Raw genomic sequence first — 15,904 nt, forward strand, 5'->3', positions numbered from 1 at the left:
CTTTAAAGTGATAGGACACAGACGGTACCATCTACAGGAACTTGCTCTCATTGGCTAGCACCTGCTTATGGACTTTCCTGCCTCAATTTGAGCAAGTAATTTCTGTTGTTTGTGAGTTACTTAGTTTAAGATATTTTGTGATAGTAGTTATAAGAGATTAAGGTAGTTTGTGGCAAACCAGCAACCCTATTGATGTCTATGTGTGTGAATGACAATTTTATTTTAATTTTTCAAAGAGTAACTTTGAGATAGAAAGATTGGAAATCTGTAGCCATGTTCATCTACCTTCTTCTCTTCTTCTTTTGGATGTTCCTCTTCTTTAAGGGACTCTTTGGGTTTTTCTTTGCCCTTTACTTTCGGTTTCACTTTGCCCTGAGGAACAGTCACTATAGTGGGAATCACAGTTGCAATCAGAGCTGAAGGGATATTCATTATTGTTTCCAACTCGGGATCCGTAACCTCTAGAAACCAGAAATGGGGAAAATGGGAAAATCAAATATTCATATCTCATATGCTTGTTAAATGACACATCTCAAAAGTTGGTTCAAGTTGTCATTAACTTTTACTATGTGAATTATGTTTTACCATTCAGATGTATTTCAAGGAAAAGAGTTGTTTTGAAAAATCAGGTTGGATTTAGAAAATTTGAAACATTTAGTGCTTTAGTGTGATTGATAGTCAGGTCATTTTCTTACATAGCCTCACCTTCTAGTCTGTTGTGTACTCTACTAACATTCTCTCTATTTATTTGTCAAATGGAGCTCATAAAGCATCCTGAAAGTCCTAGATTCACAAAAGCAAGACCAACACTGAGACAACAGAACCCAAGGACACATTAAACATGAGCTAATGCTGAACTGAACTGGAATCCAGTTGCAGACAAGGAGGACTGATGAGCAAAGGGATCAAGACCATGCTGGAAAAATCCACAGAAACAGCTGACCCTCTTGGTTCCCAGACTGATAGCTGGGAAACCAGCATGGGACTGATCCAGACCCCATGAAAGTGGGTGTCAGTGAGGAGACCTCAGAAATCTATGGGGCTTTTTGTAGTAGATCAGTACTTATCCCTAGCATAGGAATGGACTTTGGGTGCCCATTCCACATAGAGGGATACTCCCTGGGCCTAGACACAAGGCCCTATCCCAAAGGATATGACAGACTCTGAAGACCCCCATGGAAGGTCTAACCCTCCCTGGGGAGCAGAAATGGTATTGGATAGGTAGGGTGTTAGTGCTTGGCAGGGGAGGATGGAAGGCAGAGGGAACTGGGATTGACATGTAAAATAATCTTGTTTCTAATTTAAATAAAAAATGGAGAGAAATAAGAAAAATAAACACGAGCTAATGCAAACAAGGAAATCCAACAGAAACAGACTATTTTTGTCTAAGGTGAGGGAAATAGTTTTCTTGTAGGCAATCTATTGTCTTCTGGGTTTCAAAGGTTTGGGAATTCTAAAAGGCTGGTGAGAGGTGATTGTGTGTGTGTGTGTGTGTGTGTGTGTGTGTGTGTGTGTGTGTGTGTGTGTCCAGAAAACCCCTTTTATCTTGTCATCTGTTTTCCTGCAGGGTCCTCTTCTAAAGGGCTGATGAGAGGTAACACTGTGTGTGTGTGTGCATCCAGAAGACCTCTTTTATCTTGTCATCTGTTGGTGACACCGTGTGTGTGTGTGTGTGTGTGTGTGTGTGTGTGTGTGTGTGTGTGTGTCCCCACAAGACCCCTTTTATCTTGTCATCTGTTTTCTGGCAGGAATCTCTTCTTTGACCTGTCCTTATGTTTCTGGTCAATTTAACCCCCCTCCAACTCATTCATACATTTCAGTCTTACAGATGCTCCCAGGGCCCAGGTTCTCTATGTTAACAAGTCTGGCCACCATAATAATTACTCATGGAATTTAAGCAAATGTCCAGGTCTTCCTCTGACCTACTGAATTAAGTTTACAGGGGAGGAGGCCCAGATATAGATAAGTGTGTGAAATACTAATTGGCTGTCACACGCCATCTGGGCTGTGTATATATTAGATGTTATCTATCTTCCTCTCTTTGAGAGCTCCAAATGTCACTTATGTATCGACTCTACAATGGCCATAGTAGGCATGCCCTTTCTTCTCAGCTTTAGATCGGTATTTCTGCTTTAAGACACCTCTTGGTGTGGTTCTAGGGACTCTTCAAACTTTTAAGAAACAAGGTTATGATGATTCATGGCAATCTGCAGAAGAGGAGCTGCACAGTCAGGAGGTAAAATGACCACCATAATCTCTACCAGCATAGGGTTTTAAAGCTAGATGGCAGAGGGATTACCATTTGATTTTGCAATGTTTAAAAAATATCCACTGTAGTTAGATCCCTTTAAAGTTTTTAAAGTCTTTAAGAATCCACAGATTTCTTAATTGGTTCTAGGTAAAGTGACATACTATTTTGTGGTTTGAAAGGAAATAGTTTTCAGTAGGAAAATTTGTTTCATGAAAGTGGAGCTGAGAAATCCTCCAAGGTGTCCCAATGAATGACTCCTTTTAGACCCATGTCCGGAAGTACAGTGGTCCTGAAGTTCTACCATTACAGGGCTCATAGAAATATTATTCTGTAGAAACCCAGGAGGTTTGCCAGAAGATCCTGTTTTCCTTGCACCGAACTAACAGAATTATTTTCAGGGACTAGTTAACAAAGATGATCAGAATATACATATGTGTGTAGAAGTGACTATGCAAAAGATTATACAAATAATAGGAGGGATTTGAAAGTGAAAGCACGGCTATATGACGTAGGGGGACAAAACTGTACATGCCCATATCTGTGTGCACAGGCACCCCCACCTCCCTACCCCATACACCACGTGTCTCCACACTGCAGGGGAAAGCTATGTGAAGAATTAAATCCGAAAGGTTTGTGTGCTGATAAGTGCACAGGCTGCGGATGCCAGGGACCGCCATCCCGGGGCATTTTCCCTGTGGTGTGCATTGTGTGCATCTCACCTGGTGCCATCCCATTTGCTCCATAGTAACTTATTGAGAGACAGATTCCATTTTCTAAGGTGGCAGAAAATGATCCGAACTTGCTGACAGCTTCATTCACTACCTGTGTTGTTTCTAAAAGACAAAAATCGTATCAAGGATATATTTCCATTTTTCTCCAGAAGTGTAAGCAAAATTCAGTGGGAATTCTGGGAATGGGGTCTTGGCTAATCTAATACCATCAATTTAAAAATAATTGATTTGGCTCTTACCAAGGATTCAGGAAAGTGAAGCAGAGTTCCAGGGGTGGAACATGAGACTCTTGTTTGAAGGGCTTTGGGTCAAAACGAAGAGAGGATATAAACCAGTTAATGACTAAGCCATATGCTGGTTATCTATCTGAGACCATTCCTATGACTTTTCAAATGAAAACCACCAGGTCGGTCTGAGTTTCTTCATATTTAAAATCATTTTCTTAAATCCCCACAGTTATAATCCCTTATAGTTTCAAACATAATTGAAAACTGGTTTTAATCAAGCAGAATTCTTAAAAGAAATTTTGTTAAAACATGCGTTCTTGAGGCGTGTGTGAAGGATCACCAACTTCCTACTTTATTTTCATTTTTTTTCATCTGCTTCATCATCATATAATAAATATGGGACAGCGTTGGTTTAAAATACTCTAACCCATGAGGAGATTATTTCCTGACTGAAAAAATTTGAATGCTCAGTGGGACAACAACAAAAAAGGATAATGCTGCATGAGAATAAAAACATAATTCATCAAGTGGGAGAAAATGTTTTGCTAAAGACACATCTGACCAAGGGCTGTTACATGAAACATACTCTTAGCCATCAATAGGAAAACAAGCCAAGGAAGAAATATCCCAAAGCCCTCTACAGACTTCTAACCAAGACACACAGATGGAAAATAAGCACATGAACAGGGGTTCAATGTCATATGTCATCAGGAACATGCAAATTAAAATAATGAGTAAAACGAGGCACCTGTCAGAATGGAGACAAGGACAGCGCTGGAGGCTGGATGGAGTGGAACAACGGAGCTCTTTTTTAGTGCTGAAAGACCGTTTGGCAGATCCTAGGAACACCACTCTCTGTCTTACCACATGAGCCAGCAGCCATGCTCCATGCTGTTTACTCATAGTGGTTAAAATATGTGCCCTTACAAAAACCATGTACAGATATGCATACACTTTCATTCATAATTACTCAAATGTGGTCAGAGGCAAAATGTCCGGCAGGTGTATAGGGGATGTTAAACTGGAATATGTAGATAATCATGTATTATTTAGTGATAAGGAGGAATGAAATAGTTTGGGACCATAGCTCAGTTGTACAACTGTGGAACACTTTCTAGCACATGCAAGGTCCTAGTTTCACACACACACACACACACACACTCACACTCACACAAAGAATGAAGAAAAGAACTACTGTGCCCTGAAAAGGCATGGTAGAAATTTAAATGTGTAGTATCAAATAAAAAAAAAAAGTCAGCTAGAAAACATGTTCAGCAAAATATAAATTGTGGAAAATCTAAATACTTGGAGTTTTAAATGCATAAAGATGTTTTACAAAGCATTTTCTGTGATTTAAAAACATCCTTCCCCAACTAAACCTTGTTCAGTATTCAACAGATGAAATGAAAGTGAGTGATGCTCATGGTTAAATCTTATTCAACTTGATTTCTAGGAAAATCAAGTGAAAAAAAAAACAATAAAAAAGCAAAACAAACATCTCAAAGCCTGGGGAAAGCCTACCATCCACACTGCCAGAGAAACTAGTAAACAAGGAGGACCCTAAAAGAGACAAACTTTGTCCCCTGGAGAAGGGGAAAGGGTCATGATCCCCTGAGCAAATTGAGAGCATGGGAGGAGGGGGGAGGGAGCTACGAGAATGAGAAGGGAAGAAGAGGAAGGATGCAGAGGTCATGAGGGAGCAGAAAGGTTGAGTCAGGGGAAGAATAGCAGAAAGGGTATGTGATAGGTAGGGTTTTAGTTGGGGGGGTGGTAGGGGAGGAGAGGAGGGAGAAGGGAACTGGGATTGTCATGTAAAACAATCGTGTTTGTAACTCAAATAAAACAAAAAAGGAAAAAAAAACCATAAAAAACACACGCAAGCTAGGGAGAAGGTGTAAGCTATAGGGAGGTAAAAATCTTACAAAATTGTACATCATGGGGGAAAATAGGAACAAATAAAGAAAGGTGTGCAAAAACATTCAACTGAAGTCAAGTCCCCAGTTGCAATCTCCTCAGAACACAGGAGCACTTCAGACTCTAATCCAGAATCTGTAGGACACTGCAAGAGTAAGCAGCAGCCCACAGAGAAAACTGTGGCGAGACAAGCTCCATAACCAAGCTAGACTCAGGAAGAGCAGGCATGCTGGGTACATGTGCCCACAGATCCCATCAGAGGAGACTGAGACTGTAGGGGGAAATGCTGGCCACCGTGGACAATGACCACTTGGGGGAGTGACTAGCATTTCCCCCTACATGAGACAAGAAAACTAAAGTAGTTAAAAGAGAAACCCTCATTGAGAGGCAAGAAGTGAGCACTGCCTGGCAGGCAGCAAGCACAACTCTTTTGTTTTTTCTGTCAGTTTATCTACTGGAGCTGCTCACATCAGAAGCCAACAAGCTTTTTTTTTTAAAATGGCCAGACAGTAAATGCTTTAGGACTTGTAGGCCATGCACAGTCTTTCTCAATGCTCTCTGCTTTTTTTTTTTTTTTTTTTTTTTGTGAAATAACTGCTTTACAAATATTACATCTATTCTTAGTTCATGCATCATCCAGAACCAGATCATGGGCCAAATCTGGGCTAATGTTTGCAGGCTGGAGAAAACTAAAGCTGAAATGAACAAGCGATAATCTGAGCAAACAAAAGATAGTCAGGTTCATTTGTAGTAAAGCTGAATGCCGACCATTATTTAACTGTGCAAAAGGGACATTATTAAATCATGTGCTCATATAGAGATTAATTTTATTAACTTTTGTAGAAAGCATCTAAATACATACAATCACTTAAATGATAAGCTATGATATACATGTATATTAATGATATATTATTAAATAATTTTAAAATCTTGTTTTCAAAGGCTAGTGAATGGGAAAATGCTTATATTGATACACCAGGAAAGAAATAAACTGTGAACAGTGAGAATCGTGGAGGTGGTAGAATTCTTATAATTAGCTTCTCTAGATATTTCAAATAACATGTGTAGTGAGTGTCTATGGTTTATGTCCGTGTGTATGGATGAGCACAGCTGTGCATGAACCTGTACGTGCATTTGAAGAACCAGAGGTGGATCTAGGGTGTTTATCTACCATTGCTCTCTGCTTTATTGTTAGAGGCTGGGTCTCTCACTAAACTTGGGGCTCAGTCTAGTTAGACTGCTTGGCTAGTGAGCAATAAGGATCCTACCATGTCTGCTTCCCAGTGCTGGATCACAGGCATGTATCAAAGAGCATGATATGTTATGTGAGTACTAGGGGTCTGAACTGAGGTCCTCATGCTTGCACAGCTATGTACAACTTTACCAACTGAGCCATTTCCCCAGCCCCAATTAATATGTGTTTATTAGCTATGCAAATTAATATTTTCCTATGCTAACTTCTTGGCTACATTAAGCTTCACAAGCATTTTGTTCTTGAATTTGGAAAGTATCAATGTAACTAGACTCATAGGCAAGACTTAATTAGTCCCACCACTAAGTTTCTAAACTAAGACTAAACTTTCCTAACATTCACACATCTCCTTGTACAGTGATAACTCATGCCACTTTGGATAAGAAGCAGTTAATTGTTCCAGATGGTGTTGCCTTCAGATACTACCCGGAGGTTTCACAGTGCTATTTAGGTAATAAACTCATGGCAAAATTTGTGATTTCTTCTAAACCTTGTCTTTGAAGCCCAAGATATTGGTGTTATAAAGCAAAGCAAGTGAGAAGCACAAGAAAGAGACCCCGTAGCTTGCAGTGTAGGGACCTGTAAGCCACAGATAGTATCAGTTAGAGAGGAGCTGAGCTCTAGTCTGCACGAACCAAGATTAAGGTCAGAATGGCCATCACACACAATGATGCTCTATCAGTTTGGCTCACCGGGCTCCTTGCTGTGACTATGAAAACTGGAACCAGACCTCTTACTGGGTGGCAGCAAGATCCAGTCAACAGCCAACAGCAGATGAGCTGTGCATGCTGTGTTTATGCTTAGCAGGTTAGGGAAGACAGACATCAACAGGCCAGCAAATGCTGCAGGTGGTACCTGTGAAATCTGCATGTGTTGAGTGCCAGAGAGGCCTGTGTGGTTCTGTCAGGAGTTAGTCAGGCGTGCTGCTTACCATTGTGCTGTACCACAGAAGTAAAGACACTCACTCTTTTCATTGTTTTGTTTAACTCTTTCCTCCTCCTCCTCTTCTTCTGAAGAGTAATCCTCTTCTTTGTCCTTTTTCACGATTTCCTTTGGATCTTTCAGATGAATTATAAAATTGTGTTTATCTTTTTTTACCTTCACTTTGATGAAAGTTGGGCCTGAGAAGAACCACAGGGTAGAAAGGTGGGCTGACTGAAGATGCCATTCGTGCACTTTGACAAAATCCTTGTAGAATGCAGTACAGGATTAGACAGGGTTTGGGAAGGTCTGGGTCTCCAAAGTTCTACCCAAGGATGCCTAAGGGAGGATGGACCAGGAGGTCTTTGCAGGCTTTCGTGTTCATCTCAAGCCAAATCACACAGAGAAAATGAAGAGTTGAGTAGTGAGGAGTTGAGTATTCACTACTCAACTCTGATAATCAAGCGAGATAATTAACATAAAAGTCTTAACATTATTTTTGCATACAATAATATATCATTCATATATATGCAGGTGTGTATGTGTATCTCAGACCAGCCTCAAAATCATGATTCTCCTGCCTCAGCCTCATGAGTGCTGATGTCACAAATGTGTGTTGCCATACTGACATCTTTAGAACTGATTATGGCACTATAATGGCAGTCATAATTATGTATATAACATAAATACATATATATTCACACACATATATATGTGTGTGTTCTATAATTATTATTGCTCTGCAGGTTATAAGCTGTTTTTACCACCTCTCCCTTTTATCTCCCTCTGAAATCCAGCCTTTCATTTTCAGCTCTGGTTTTGATGTCTCTCAAAATTGATAGGATTAAGATGAAACTACTGTATTTTTTATGAACCACCTGAAATTTATATAAACTATTCACATATGCAAGTCTTGGTAAGATCTAAAATACCAGTGTCAGGTCCCTGAGCACTGTTCTGCAGAGTACAAGCCAGAAACTCAAAGCATGTGTTTGCTTTCTGAAATGACAGAAAGCAAACCTATTAATTAATTTTTAAATTACCTATTTGCTTGTTACAGTTGACAATATACCATCTGCCATTAATGTAGAAGTATTTAAATATTTTTTAACAATTAGGATGCTCCTATCACTGTGTTAGGGCAAATAATGAGCTGGCTGATTCCTTGCAGGCCCGATTATAGTAGAAGCATGTGAACTCTGAAAATGCAATGCAGTGTGAACACGAGTGCAGTGGGCTGTCACCCCCCACCACACTCGGAAGCACAGTGCCCCATGCTGATCTCAAATGCACGGACATCTTCCGTGACATTAACAGCTCTCACAGACGTACCTCGTTCAAACATGGTCTTTTCTACTTCAATCTGCCCTCCATCAGAAGGATACAGATAATAATTTTTCCCTGTGATTTTGACGGGTACATCTCCCATATTATATCCTCGGAACTAAAAGAGAACACATCATGACTGGGTGTCGAACTGCAGTTGACAATAATTAGCTTACTATGGTTAGCCAACTACAGTTTCCATAAGCTTAATCTTTTTTAAATTAAATAATGATGTCTGATACTTTGTAGGCTCAGAAACCCAAATTCATGTTATTGCTAATTTTCTTTATTATTAGAGAAAGTGTTTTGCTCAGTAGCTCAGACGGATCTTAAACTCGTGAACACCCTGCTTCAGTGTCCATAAGGCTGGGACTACAGTTTTATGCCACTATGCCCAGACTCTTTAGACATTTCTAATGTTCTATAATTAGCAGGATTTTAAGAAGTTTATGATTAGGGCTTGAGAGATGACTCAGCCATTAAGACCCTCTTGCAGAGGACTGACATTTAGATCCCAGTGCCCATATAAGGCCTATAACTTCAATTCCATGGTGATTCTGTTGCCCTCTTCTGGCCTCTGTGGGTACAGGCACCTAAATAAAAATAAGTCTTTTTATTTAAAAGTCTGTCATTAATATTCATTATAGCATTTATAATCTAGTCCAAATAAAATCATGCTCTGTCAGAAAGCTAACACAAGGAGAGATCAAGTTCATTTTTTTTTCATTATTTTTTTTAAAGTGAAGTTTTTTTGTTTTGTTTTGTTTTTGGCTTTCTGAAACAAGGTTTCTCTGTAGCTTTGGAACTCACTCTGTAGACCAGACTGGCCTCAAACTCACAGGGATCTGCCTCTCTCTGCCTCCCGAGTGCTGGGATTAAAGGTGTGTTCATCCACCTCCTGGTAAGTGAAGTACAGTATTGATACTTGATTGTTTAGGAGGGCATATTTAAAGGACTTTTTAGCATTAGATTTTGCTACTATGGCTTCAGGGCATTCAGATGCATCTTAAAACCCTTGAGTAACTGGGCTGGAGTCATAGCTGGAAAGAATAGAACAGGACATTGCTCTCCAGTCTTTTTCCTCCCTGGTTTTTCTCATAAATGGACACCCGAGGGAGAATCAGCAAATTTAACCAAAGCATGTAAACCAGAAATGTGGCATCCCACATAATGGCATCTAAGTACACTCAGCAAATCCAGCCTGTTGAGTTGCCCGTGCAGTTGCCTATTTATATTTTTAATGCTTGAAACATTTACTCTTTGGGACACACTTCCATCTTTACAGCCCTTGGTAATCTAGTTCCATCATGGGAAAAACAGGCCTGAGTTTGTTTTCATTTTGGTGTTTGGTCTTGATTCTAGACAGAAATAGGATAGCCATAGATAACAGAAAAAAAAAAAAAAACCTTGTTTTCCCCAAGCTGTTATAAATATCCCCAAGAATTTTCAGAGTTGCTTTACCGGGTAAACTGTTTCCGGTTCTGGAAGTGGGAAAGACTCCTCTATCGTTTCCGGGATCTTTACTGGGTCTTCCTTAGCTTTCTCCTTGGAAGAAGATTTTTTCTTCAGGATCTTAGTCTCCTCTATTAAGTTTTCTACCTTATCCTTGCCTTTCTTTTTCCCGGCATCTTTCCCTTTCTTCTCTGCTTTCTTCTCTGCTTTCTTCTCCTCCTTCAGGCGTTCCTCCTCTGCTAACCTCTCTTGTTCTTCCTTCCATGCCTGTGGACACATTAAACAGCTTACCAGGGGTTTTGAAAAAGATCAAATGTGGGTTACACTCGGGTTAATTTGGCAGGACAGTTAGTATGATGTTTCTAAGTGTCGTTTCTGGCATTTTGAAACATTGAGCCAAGAAACCCTACTATTATCTTTGATTGTCCCTTTCTCACTCCCAACTTCTATATGCTCACACCTGTCTGTCTCCTTGGAGACTTCTTTTCATTTCTGCTTCTTTGCCAAATTTCTGGTCTAACTTACACTGTTCAGATGTTCATTATCTTTAGCTGGGACCATAGCAGCAGCTTCTCCAGTGGCCTTCAATTCTCAATTTATATCCTAAATATACTTGATCAGCAAAATGATAGGCTACCCAGAGAAGCATTCCCAGATCAGGATATTTCAAAAAAAAAAAAAAAAGGATGGACAAAATACATTTTTTAAGGAAGTCATCAGTTCCAAGCATGTTGATAAATACTTGCAATTTCATCACTTGAGAGGCCGAGGGAAGATATTAAGACAGTGTGGCTACATAATCTCAAATATACCAATTTATGAGTTGATATTAGTTCACAAAACAAAAATTACAAAACACAAGGGACTAAGCAACTTTGAATAAAATCTGAACAAAAACTTTGAAAGTATATCTGTGAAGATTACAAATAAGAGACTTAGGAAATAAGAGTCATAAAACAAGTTTCTAGTTGCTTAAATAAACAAAATGAACTATCCAAAGTATAAGCAAGAAAGTAGGGGGGTATGAAAATGATAAGGTGAGCTCAACAGTCCTCTTGGAATTAAGGCACAGCTTTTGAAGAGGCAGTATTTGGGGCTAGAGAGATGGCTCAGCGGTTAAGAGCACTTACTGCTCTTCCAGAGGTCCTGAGTTCAATTCCCGGCAACCACATGGTGGCTCACAACCACCTTTGAATGAGATCTGGTACCCTCTGCTGGCATGCAGGCAGAAGGCTGTATGCATAATAAAAATAAATAAATGAAAGGGCAGTATTTGGACAGATACTGGCTGAGTCATTTCTAGAACTGATGATAGGCACTGATTCCAGCATTCCCAAAGGTCAATAAATCTAAGCAGAAAATAACAGTGGTGTGTGGAACCCAGCTCATATTTATTTAAAGAGTTTACTGATAAGTCTCTGGGGATTTTAGGAAATTGTTGCCAAGCAAAGCTACATCAAAAAGTCATATAAATGCAATTAAGTACAATGTTCAAAACAAAGGCAACAATCATCATTATCTATGCTACATATTAAAAACATTCTATACAGAGGTATGCAGATCCACATTGCTCCCAACTCAGTTTTTCACAATGCCACATTAGCAGCTTGAAATCAGCACTCTTGGAGTATTCACACTACAGACATCAGCAAATGTTATATCATGGAGACTGATTGACTATTGATTGACTGCGCTAAAAAAAAAAAAAAATCAATGGGTAGGATGTTAGAAATAAGAATTTACTTAAGTGCCTTTAACCACTGCACTGCAGCTGGAGTAAAAATGAGAAAAGACTCAGCATTCAAATTTCTTTTCTTGATTCTGAAAAATTGCTCTTGCTATTGACAAGTAAATGGGACATGCCCTTTTGTTGTTTCACTTTGTCTCATTCACATAAATGAAAACATTAATGAGTATGAATAATGCAATTATACTTGTTTGTCAATTGTAACCATAGGTTGTGTAAGGATACAATAACTTAGCAAATATCCATGAAAGCATATTTGAAGTATTAATTTGCTAAATGGACTTTGCAATGAAGATTACTATAAGATTTGTTATTATTTATAAATTACACACTAAATTTACCATCAATGAGATTTTACTGGAAGGTTATTTGTGTACATATATGCACACACTTGTTTTGCTAGAGATCAGCTGCTAAATGCTTACCAGACGATCACAGAATGTTTTCAAGGCAGCTAGGGAGAAAAGATAAGCTGTCTACAAAGGAATATAAAACGTGATAGTTTATTAACATCTATGATGTCAGCAAAGAAAAGGGAAACTGATGTCTTGAGAGACCTGTGAGGAAATGAAAAACTCAACCAAAAATTGTATACATAAAAAACTATATTTAATGAATAGGGGCAAAATAAAGCCATTTTCAGATAAGTAACAACTGACTTTAATAGAAACTGTAATATTATGATATAACGAGAACCAGATATTTGGTCTTCATTCCTGGATCCTGGCACAGAGCTCTCAAATCCCCTGGAATTTCATGAGTGATAGGACTGTCTTTTGTTCTAATGAGGCAACTCTTGGCAAACTCTTAGATAGTTTCAAAATGGGGTAGAAGCTGGTCACCAGAACAATCAAACCCAAGTGAGAAGCTAGAAACTTTTGGTGCCTTCCCCCTTCCTGCCCTACAACCTTCAAGAATGAGAGAGGGGCAGCAGATGGATTTAATAATTGATCATACTTATTTGATGAAAAGTCCATAAAAACTCCTAAACCACACAGTTTGGAGAAATACTGTTTGGGGTGACACACCACAGGGATAGAAGGCACAAACCAGAGCAGACTTGCATTTACCTGTAAATAAGCAAACTCAACAGCTCTGTACCTTTGTGCACACTTTGGAACTTACCAACTTTGACATTTCTTATTCCAGGAACTAAAGAGATAGCACAGGAAAATAATCTGGAATGATCCCAGAAGCATGCATTACTTTTGTCGTTAAGAGTTTTAATAAAAACATGTGAACAAAATCAAACATTTTCCACAAAGGCAAAGAGCAAACCAGCATGAGCCAGTCACTGCCCTGGGGTGTGGTCATGTGAAAATAATAAGACATATATGCGCTTGAGGACTTGTCACGTGACTCCTGTGAGCACACAGATCCTTTCAGGGAGGTTTCAGTCATCTCTGAGGTTTTAGTTAAAAAGATCATTCCCAGTTACTGAGGCAAATTCTCTGTCTCAACATAACTTTGGACTTGTGATTGAGCTGTGACATTTGTCTTTTCTTGGGTTACCTTGAGAGAGCCTTCTAAAATGAAAGGGATCTTCTCTTTCTCTTTCTCCTTCTCTTGTTCTGGCATCTCTGTTTTGCTGACTATTTTGTTACCTAGAATCAGAGGAAACCAAACTTCTTAGCAACTCCGTAGAGTGAGTTATCAGAGAAGGACTGAGTCTCTGGGCTATCGGGGACTTCAAAGGCTACAGCTTCAGCTCCTCATGTGTTCATCTCTAAATTCTCTCTTGCCATCACCAGAATCACACCTGAGTGGTGCAGAGCCTTTCTCACAATACATTCACAGTGCCTTGACATGTCCTTTTCCTAATATGTTCACCTAATTAATCTGTGTTTGGTATCTCAAAACCTCAGGAACATGCCTATTGTTCCCTCTCATACTGAGCCGCCCTCCTTTTTAGGTCAGTGTTATCATCCTGTCTTCCAAACATTCTGACATCTTTTCTGTCAGGAGTGATTCAGTGTATCTGCCAGGTACATTCCAAGCCAAAGTTATGGCTTTCTGCAGCACCTAGATCCCAAGCTTTTTGTTTGCCCAGTAGCATTAAAAAGCTGGTCAATATTTTCCCTGCCAGTTGCTAAGTACTTGGTGAGCCTTCGTTTTATGTCTTATAGAGCTCTGCTTATCATTCTAAGCACTTGGTAAAGTCTTGTTTAACTCCCATAGGAAGAAGCTCAGTTACTGATAATGTAAGTGCTATGCTGGATACCAAAGGGTTCCTTACCAGCATGATTTAGGTTTTACTTTAGAGTCAGGCCATACACAAACTCCTCTGGTAACAAAAAGAGTTTGCAAAATTTTTAGAAGTTTCATAGCTTAGTCTTATGATGAGACATTACTTTCAGCTTTAGCTATCATAAATAATATTACTACCAGAGAGAATTTCTTTTCTACAGACTGAGAAATATCTATACTTTCTAGATGAAGTCGATATATCACTTCTTAATAAAGGGCCCTCCATAAAAATTACCTTCTCTCTATTACCTTTTCTCTTCCCTAATGGGCCCAAAATTCTAGAAATTAGCTAAGACTTAGAGACAAACAAAATCAACAATGTGTGCTAAGATCTATGCCATAGATCTATGCCATAGCATCTGGGAAACTCTCCCCATTTCCTTCTAGATTCCTACCTCCAGGTGGTCTTTGGATGGTTTTTTTTTTTTGCCATTTGATGAAGGGTCTTGACTTAGTCTTGCTAGTGGAGTCTATAATTATCCTGTTGAGACCCACTAACTCTGACTACTTCACACACTGTCAATAAATTTAGATGGTGGAACCCACTGATTCTATCAGTGAGGAAATTGGCATTTCCTTAACTCATCTAACTCATCGTATTTGATCTGTATAATAGATGAAGTCTTCCAGAGTTTGCAGGAGATGGGACTGTTTTGAACATTGTTGTGTCTGGCTCAGATACAAGGCCTGGAATGCCAATGTTTCATTTGTTAGAGAAAGTGAAGACTCACAGGCATTTGGGGGCAACCCTTCTAATCTTGGGAAATTCAGGTTTGACATGAAGATAGGGAAATGCTTTGGGGCTCCATTCTATGAATAAGTGCACTGGTTACTTACTTTTAGATTTTTTGAGAGAAACACTTTTGCTAGAAGAAATTTTGGAAGTAGAAGCTTTCAGCTCTAGCTCAATCTTGGTCCTGTTGAGTTCTTCAGCCATTTTGGCTTCCTGATACTTTGCTTCTTCCTCTGTGATCCAGTCTTGAATAGATTTTGCAATGAGTTCTAGGTAATTCCTAGATGAGATGGGAAGATGGGAAGTGAAAGTCCTTATTAAACCTTGTGAGGGCCAGGTGGTGGTGGATCACACCTTTAATCCCAGCAGAGAGACAGAGGCAGGAGGGTCTCTGTGAGTTCGAGGCCAGCCTGGTCTATAGAGTGAGTTCCAGGACAGGTTCCAAAGCTACACAGAAAAACTTTGTTTGGAAAACACAAAAACAACAACCAAGCAAATAAAAAGGTTGTGGGGACATTGGTGCAGATGGTGTGAACAAACTCTTCAAAAGTGAAATGATTCTGAATTGCCCAAGTGACAAAGAGGTCAGGTGTGGATCTTTGCTGAGCATCTGAAAAATGCCCACTTCTCTTCACAGATAAAGATGTGAAGATAGTAAGGTCTTTCCCTTCAAGTGAAGGATTAAAGACTTTTTGTAAGGGTGTCCTTTTTAATGCATGTGTATGTGTGGGTCCATGTATGTGGGGTGCTCTTTGAGGCCAGAAGAGAACAGCTGATCTTTTGGAGCTGGAGTTACAGGTGGGTGGGAGTCTCCTGATGATGGGTGCTGGAAACAGAACTCTGTGCATATGGAAGGGCAGTTGGGGGGGGGCTCTTAACCACTCAGACATCTCTGTAGCACCAATGACTAATGACCTTGATTAACACCAAGAGAGTCAATGACAGTTGAAGAAACAGTCACTGTCAACACAGATTGTTGGAATGTGATGCAGGACAGTCAGCCTCTTTTTAGGGTGAGTTTACAGCACACTAGAAATCCTTTTAATTGGTCTCCAGCCACTACAGTCACTTTATTAAAGAAACCCCTTTGTTTTGCAATAAAG

General features: G+C 39.5%; 1 protein-coding gene across 1 annotated transcript in view; it reads right to left on the reverse strand.

The window, feature by feature from the left end:
• Window positions 1-15,904, reverse strand: part of Spag17 (sperm associated antigen 17) — a 213,136-nt gene that overhangs the window by 57,534 nt on the left and 139,698 nt on the right. Inside the window, exons 19-25 of the mRNA XM_035451312.1 lie at window positions 14,906-15,081; window positions 13,334-13,425; window positions 10,084-10,341; window positions 8,629-8,740; window positions 7,368-7,496; window positions 2,971-3,084; window positions 286-461 (exon numbers count right to left, since the gene is read on the reverse strand). Of these exons, the coding sequence (XP_035307203.1) occupies window positions 286-461; window positions 2,971-3,084; window positions 7,368-7,496; window positions 8,629-8,740; window positions 10,084-10,341; window positions 13,334-13,425; window positions 14,906-15,081 (1,057 nt within the window). The remainder of the gene's footprint in view (window positions 1-285; window positions 462-2,970; window positions 3,085-7,367; window positions 7,497-8,628; window positions 8,741-10,083; window positions 10,342-13,333; window positions 13,426-14,905; window positions 15,082-15,904) is intronic.

The sequence above is a fragment of the Cricetulus griseus genome (genome assembly GCF_003668045.3).
Source record: "Cricetulus griseus strain 17A/GY chromosome 1 unlocalized genomic scaffold, alternate assembly CriGri-PICRH-1.0 chr1_0, whole genome shotgun sequence".
Lineage (NCBI taxonomy): Eukaryota > Metazoa > Chordata > Mammalia > Rodentia > Cricetidae > Cricetulus > Cricetulus griseus.